The following is a 7,844-nucleotide window of genomic DNA, read 5'->3' as shown; positions in this document are numbered from 1 at the left end:
AAAAAGAGAGGTTATTTCAAGATGATGAGACTTTGAGATTTAGGAAAAAAAAATGCCCAGAAGTTAGCTCTAAATCTTTATTCAGGTGCACAAACAGTGCCAAGATTCTTGTGCCAGGTGTAGTTACATTGAAGCCAGTGGGATAACTCTGGTGTCAGATATTACTGCGGTGGAATAAGTCCTAAGATTTAGCCTTGAATTTCTTGACTTCAGAAGTTAGAAGTATCTATTAGTTCTTTTGACATTGACGAAAGTTATTATCTTAGCTTCTCTGAAAATTAGGTCACCTATTTACAGCTCAGATACACAACTGATTTATGGCAGCTTAACAACTTGCCATCTATCAGCTGAACCGCTATAATTGTCCGTGAAATTCTTTTATTGAAGTTTTTAACAAGTCACATTCCCTCACAGCTGGGGAGGCTGAGGAGCCCACGAATGGTTATTGGCAGTGACTACAGCTCACTTGACAGGTGTGACTTGCTGAACCACTGAAATTCAATGAATGCCTCGGTCCTGATCAGGCGCCTAAGTAAGGATGGAAGAGCCTAATTTTGGAATCATGTCATGGCAGATGTTATTCTAGAAGCATACCCATTCTTACCTTAGGTGACATAAGACTTGTGAAATAGGGATTGTTTTGACTACCCACCAGAGACTTGACAGATCTGTTTTTGTTTGTTGGCCTGCATACTATGAAATGAGATAGAAATTTAAATAGGGAAAATGCACTGGACTGATTTTGTATGTGGTTTCACAACTTAACACAGCACTAAAAGTGTGTTGCACACACACGGGCCTATCTGGGCACAAAAGTCCAGATTCTGTGATGGTTTTGTGTGAAATGCATTTAGCACTCATGGCATAGGATGTAAATGAAAGCAGAAATGGTCACAGCAAGTGCACTGTCCGTAGCTGTCCTCTTCCCAAATGTTGAAACAACAGTTTCATTTCTCACTGAACTGTGATCTTCAAAGCTTTATAAAATAAGATGAAATTCCTCTACTGTTGAAATTCCATCACTATCAGCCTCCTTGTCCTGAAGTGTGAACTCCACCATTCTTAGAGGAGGAGTGAGGTCTCTGGAGGTACAGTGCCACCTACCCAGTAGGGCCATTCAGAAAATGGAGCCTCTCCACGACACCAGTTAGGAGCTGGCCACCACTGCTGGCCATACAAAGAAGAGCTGCCTAAGCAGCCCTCTGAAGCACTCCTCCAGCCTTTGTGAGTCTGTATTGTCAGGGAAAGAGCTGTAATTATAATCATAGAATCACTGAATATCCCAAATTGATCATGATTCATATGGATCATTGAGTACAACTCCTAGCTCCACAAAGAACTGCCCAAAAATTAGACTATACAATTGTAAGCAATAGTTTGAGAAATGGAAAGTCATCTGTGGAATTATTGCATCCCTTAGCTAATGGGGATGAGCAGTGAAGGTCCAGGTCTTACTCACATTTATATAAATCAGAAGAAATATTGTTGAAATTAAATAAGTGTAATATAACAGAGTTGCAGGTAGTGGATAGAGCTGAGCATGACCTGGTGAAGACCATTTAAGTAAGCATTTGTTTGGTGTGTGGTGTCAGCTCTGGAGACTGCTAGCTGACAGAAGGATTTGAAATCACCAGCTGCAGAGATGAGATTTCATAAACCATCCCAAACTGGGAATTTTCTCTGAACCAACATCGTTATGTACACAAAAGTCTCATGAATAACAGCTTCTTTTTATGTCTCTGGACAAGATGAAACTGGTCTTGGGTGGAGCAAATACAGAAAGTCCATTTCTTCTTTTCACCAAGAGACCTTCATCTTTGCTGAGAAACTCATATCCTGGTTGCTCTCAGCTGTCTGTCCTGAGCAACAGCCACTGACCTGATGTGAGCATACCACAGCTGTGAGATGGGTAAGGACACAGTGTGCACAGCAACTGAGGAGAGATGTATGGTAGAGGGAGAACCTAGTAATTACATTATTATGCCCTTTCTGCTTGATCTTTACTGCAAACCTTCACTCAGTCAGTTTACATTTATTTGCACTGAAATGGAGCCAACTACCTCTCCTACACTCCAGTCACTGGCACAATCTTTAATGTGTGATGCTGAATCTGTACAAATGTGATGAACATTTAGTGCATCTGTCTAAAACTGTGATAAGATAAATACCCAACATCCCAAGCAAACTAGGCTTTATAAGCAGATCAATAGTTCCAGCTCCTTCGGAGATTATAACTTTTTGTGATATACAATAAGAATATTTCATGACCAGGTTACTGTACTTTATCCTACTGCAACATGTGCAATTCACTTTATGTTTGTGTGCACTATTTTGGTTTTTACTTTATTTTATACGGAATATTTTCATTTACCATTATTTATGAATGCTATTGTAGTTTTAACAGTTTAAATTTGCACTGTTGTAGTAGATAGCAGCTCTTGATTGTTATGTTTCCATCTTTCCAACAAAGTATGAATTAAACAATTAGATTCTAAAGTGTTATCAGCTGTCCTGAATAGCAAAATTAAACAACTAAACAGTGGAACAGGCAGGAAAAGTCTGAATTGATCCAAGCTTGCACAATGAATAATTCTGATGGCAGTCTCAGGGGTGAGAGAATAGTAAATATTGGTAGAGAGACAGTTGTTATTCTTTGCACACCTTTTGAAATGTCTAATACATCCGCATTCTGTGATTTTGAATGTACTTAGCAACTGGCTTCTGATCATTCATGTTTTATTTCACTGATGCTTCAGCGCAAAGCCTCAAGGGCCACCTCCTGCCCTGTGCTGGGGAAGGAAGCCCTATGTCATAGTGGAATGTAAGGATTTTAAAACATAATATTGGCCTGAATCTGATGGTAAATTGATAAATATAAGCATGCTGGAGATCACTAGGAACAATCTGGTTCTATCCTTTAGCTTAGTTTAAAAGCAGGCTGTGCTGCTACATCAAAAACGCAGCAAAATATATTCAAATAATCACTTCAAAAGACTAAAAACCAAAAAATTTAGTATCTAAAAGGTAGAATCTTGATTTTAACTCTCTTATTTTTCTGAATATCTTCAGAAATAAAATTTCCACAGAAGCTCTTCACTTTGCCATACTGATGAAATCCAGTCTCGTGGAATCCACTTTCAAATTTCTCCCCTGAACTCCGGAAGGAACACTTGTCCACAGCAGTCATTGCAATACCCATTGTTCATTCCCTGAGCTTCTCCGGTCACCCACATGAAGCGCAATGCCAAGGAGAGTGCATTGCATTGGCAACCAGGAGAGAGATTCAGCACCTAGCTTCATCTGGATTACAACAGTGATACAGAGTTGCTTATGTGAGAAAGTGCATCTAATTACATACAACATTTCCTTGCCTCCAGCTCTGCAATTTAAGATCCACAATTCTCCGTTCGCTAAATTAAAGAAGGCTACTGTCTCCTCATGGATTATTTTTCCCAAAAAGACAAAAACATAAGGACATCTTCATACGTGGATTAAGAGCAAATCTGATGCCTTGAATTCTTAGACCAGCTCCTTACCACTTTGCACCTTGCACAGAGTTGCAGGTACATGCTTGATACATATGTGAAACAATGAAAGACTAACCTACTACAGCCATTATTTTCATTGAAATAAGCATCAGTGGCTTAAACTGAGAGGTCTGGGGAAAGAATAAACTACTTTCAGCCTGAGAGTAGTTTATATCCTAACTGCATTTGCAGTCTGGTTACATAACAGCAAGTCCCATCAGAAGATCCAAAATTAAACTCTATGGTGGCTTAAGATGATAATTTTTTCATGACTGCAGTGTGCTTGAAAGAAGCACGGCCTGTTTTTCTCTTCGTAGGGATACCAGGAGTGATGGAGCACTACTGTAGCCAGGGGCCAACCAGATCAAGATCGCTTTTTGCCAAGTCCCAAGAGAATCTCCCATTCACTCCAAGAAGAGCAGGTTCAGGCCCAGAGAGTGCACAGATGCCCATTCTCTGTCCTTCCTCTCCCTCCCTTCCCCCTATAACATCTCTTGATCTCAGTGATTTATTCCAGTATAACTGAATATGGAGGTACACAATATTAAACCTTTCAGGTCCCATGTTCTGTGCCTTAGCAACACCTTCTCAATGGGTTTAAGAGAAGCTTAGCTTAAACAATCACCTATTAGCTTTTACCATGCCATTTCACCAAAATAATTAAGAAAACAAAAGGCAGATCATTTGTAGCCAGGTCTTGTGACTGTATCTTAAAATCAGACAAAAGAAAAGATCCCTGCTAGAGAAAAAAGAGGGCAAACTATTATAAACACTTCTCTATCATATTTTATGTTTTTGTATTTGATGTATAACACCTTATTTTTTCTTGGTTGATGGGGAACAATTTATGAAACAGAAACTTACTCTGCTCCCATTTGCACCAGTTTAACACTCATTGATTTCCCAGCCTCAGGATTAAATCTGAATTACATCACTCTAAATAAGCAGAGATTTCAGCTGTCATATCTAACCAGCAGCTGCAAATTAAACCTGCATCTACTCAGTGAGAAAAGTAAACACATTGCATTTGCAGAATCACCAGAATAAAATTACCTCCCTTCTTCCTTTATTTTTTTTTCTTTCAATTCTCTTAGTATTTACACACAAGAAGAGCTTAAATCAATTCACAAATGTAGTTTCCACATTAAATACTGTCCTTCCAGTCTCTTGCACGCAAAATGAAGTGACCTGAATATCTTGACTTCTCCGGAATTACTTAAACATACAAAAACAGTTTCAGTGAGTTTAATTCATTTCATTTCAGTGCTGTGCCTGCAGGGCAACCTGGGAAGATGCTCCCACATGGAAGAGGTTCTCCGAGGTGTTACAATTGCAACAACATTGCAAGTGGCCCAGAGCCCTGCTTGCCATGGCTCCAACAATGTGCTTCCATAAAAAAGGTCTGATTTGCCACACATGCCATGCCACCAGATTCATAGGGCTTATTCCTGATTTTTACCTGGGAAGAGAAGAATGGAGGCTGTACAGTTACTAATTCACTCCAGCCTGTGCAGGGGCCAACACCATCTCTGGATGGAAGCTCCTTCCGCACACAACCAGCTCCTTGTGCCCACTGCCCAACCTGGTGTTTCAACCCCCTCTAAGGGGTTATTCTGTCCAATGTCACACACTCTGGCCCTTTCCTCTGGCTAAAGGTAGCCAAAAACATTGAAAATCGGTGGGGGGATGGTAGGCTTGGTAGGAATGGGTTTCAAAATCACAGGCCTGTAGAATTTCTGCCCTGTGCCCTCTGCCTCTTTGCAGAAGGGCTGTGCTTCAGCTGGCAGTGTGGCAGCGCCCTTCCTCCACAGCCCTAGCCCTGAGAAAGGTGATGGAGGCAGCGTTCCTGGGGGTTGGTAAACAGCTGGCCCAGGGCAGGGGAAGGGGCAGCAGGTCCAGGCACCCACCCGGCCTGAGAGTACACCAGCAGCATCTTTCTCGCCTGCATTCAGTGCAGGCTCATGACTCTCAGGTCCAATACTGTCTTGGTTCCTCTTGCTTTTCTTCCCCTCGAAGGGAGGAGGGTCCCTGGGGACTGGTAGCCCCTCGGGGCCCGTGGGGAAGCCCCTGGCTGGGAGGTTCTGTGGCGGCCGCGGTTCTTCCCAGAAGGAAGCAGGAAGCTGTCGTTTCCTCATGGGCACCTGGTCTGGCCTGTTGACCTCAGGGTTTTGCTCTGGCACAGCCTGCTCACCCGCCAGACTCTCCTCCACCTCGGCTGCCTGCAGCATCTTCTCAGTGGCAGCCGCACTGAGGGGGCCAGGGTCGGGCACCTCAGGCTGGCAGCTGCGAGCCCTGTCCTCTGCTCCACGGCGTGGGCCACATTCTGGGGGCTTGGCAGGGTGGCACCGTGGCACCCGCGAGTACTTTTGAGAAAAACGCTTCAGCTGCTTCTGCAAATATTTCCTGTGGTCCACCGACCGACGGCAGGGAGCAGATTTATCCAGGGCTGCCTTGATGTCACTAGAGGCCAGGTTGACAAAGTTCAGCAGGGTTTTTACCTCACTGTCCGATGCCATTTCACTGGATGAGCTGTGCAGAATTTCCCATTAAATGTTTATAATCCGTTTCAGGTAAGCCTTGGCCAATCTGCTAGACACGGTAGGCAGACTCAGACTGTGAAGCCTGCATTCAAAAAGCATCAAGAGCACTGCAGGAGGTGGAGAGAAGATGTCAAACTTCTCAGCTAAGCATACAGGTTGTCCACCACCTCACCTCTGTGCAGGCAGGCTGCCATGCACCTGCAGCCCCAGCTCAGCCTCCGGCACAGGGCTGCTCACTTAATCTCATTAGGTGAGACATAGGTGGGGAGAAGAAGCCAAGGCAGCTGCTCTTGTGTCCCTGCAAGCAAGCGCGGACACTCACCCGGCACGCTGAGGCTTTCCGGTGGGTGCTGGTGAAGAAGAGCCCCTTCCTGCTAATCTCGTTAGGCAGGTTACACACTGCCAGGCCCGACGGAGGCAGCCGGTGTGTGTGGAGGCAGTTGAGCAAGCACTTGAGCAAGCTGAATGAATATCGACTCTGCTGAGTTCGGGGCTCTCTCAGACCAATCAGGAGCCACTTTGCCAAATACAAAGCATCCCAATCAGGCATCAGCCTCCCCTTCTCACATTCTTTGCCATCACAAATTGTCACCATGGGGACAGCCACAGAAAGACAGCTAATAAATACAATCATTTCCCCGCAATTTCTACCATTCTCCCCTATCCTCTTCACCCCTACCAAGGCCTTTCTTTTTTAAAGGCACAATCCAAAGGAAAAGTGCCGACGATGAGTTAGGAAAGTTTAGGCACCCTTTTCTATGCACTCCCCGAAGCTGTCTGTGGGCTGATACTGACCATGCTTCATTGGCACAGGACAATGTAATACGGGGGACCGGGCTAGCCTACTTTTAACCGTTCCCCATCAGAGACTTTTTTTTTTTTAAGGGGAGGATGATGTCAGAAAAAGGTAGGAAAGGAACAAATCTCTAAAGAGATGTGCAGATATCCATGGAAAGGGAGCTTGAGCGCTCAAGAATCTTGTCTTTATGTTTGCCCCCTCAATTGAGTTACACAAAAGCTGAATTACCCATTCAAACTACCCGGACAAAAGGATGGAGTTGGATAGTACTCTTGCATCTGTAGTCAAACAGTTAGAGACTTAAATCGAGTCGTCATGATGGAGAAAGAGTTAGACAAAGCCCATAGAATTGCCATCAGCAAACATTTTCCTGTGTCATATTAGTGGGTCTCCATGACTCCCCCTGGCCTGGGGACAATAGCACAAGTTTGCACACTCGACTACTGTCACCCTGCCAACGCTGGCAAGGAGCAGAAACAGGACAATCCTTTAAGGGGAAAGCATGCCCGCTGCAGGGAAGGTAAGAAGAGAGGGAAGAAAAGGCGTGTGAAATGCTAATTGAGCTGCTTCCTTTACTGATGCATAGCTATGTGAGCCCTCTGCCTTCGTGCAGGCTTGTCCCTGAGGGGTAGCAATAACTTAATAGCAAAGCAAAACTGGGAGCTAGGGGAATAGGAGAGCAGGAGGGCTGCCTTAAGTATACATGGGTGATGTGGAGCTGGCTGCTGCCCCACGTACCAGCCTGGGATCCACTGCCTGCAACACCCCAGGGATGGGAGGAGAGGGACAGTGGCAGGGTAAGCATGCCCACAGCCAGAAAGAGACTACCAGCCCTGGGAAAGCAGGGACTGAAGTCTAAGCTATCTCTCATTTTGCAAGTAAAATCTTCTTTGCTAACGTAAGGCACTGAAGGTCTGAGAGCTGACAAATGCAATATTTTGCATTTATTTCTTTTAATCCAGCTTTCTTTAGAGAAGG

General features: G+C 44.3%; 1 protein-coding gene across 1 annotated transcript; it reads right to left on the bottom strand.

Moving 5' to 3' along the window:
• Positions 1–5,176: 5,176 nt before the first annotated feature.
• FAM181A (family with sequence similarity 181 member A) lies at positions 5,177–6,043 on the bottom strand (the record flags this gene model as incomplete). Its single annotated transcript, XM_079537256.1, has 1 exon — positions 5,177–6,043. One exon carries the CDS (start codon positions 6,041–6,043, stop codon positions 5,177–5,179), a length of 867 nt encoding a protein of 288 aa, XP_079393382.1.
• Between the last annotated feature and the right edge of the window lie 1,801 nt (positions 6,044–7,844).

This window comes from Tetrao urogallus, assembly GCF_951394365.1.
Source record: "Tetrao urogallus genome assembly, chromosome: 6".
In the NCBI taxonomy this organism is placed as follows: domain Eukaryota; kingdom Metazoa; phylum Chordata; class Aves; order Galliformes; family Phasianidae; genus Tetrao; species Tetrao urogallus.
The sequence above is the reverse complement of the archived record's forward strand: the minus strand, read 5'-3'. Positions and strand labels throughout refer to the sequence as shown.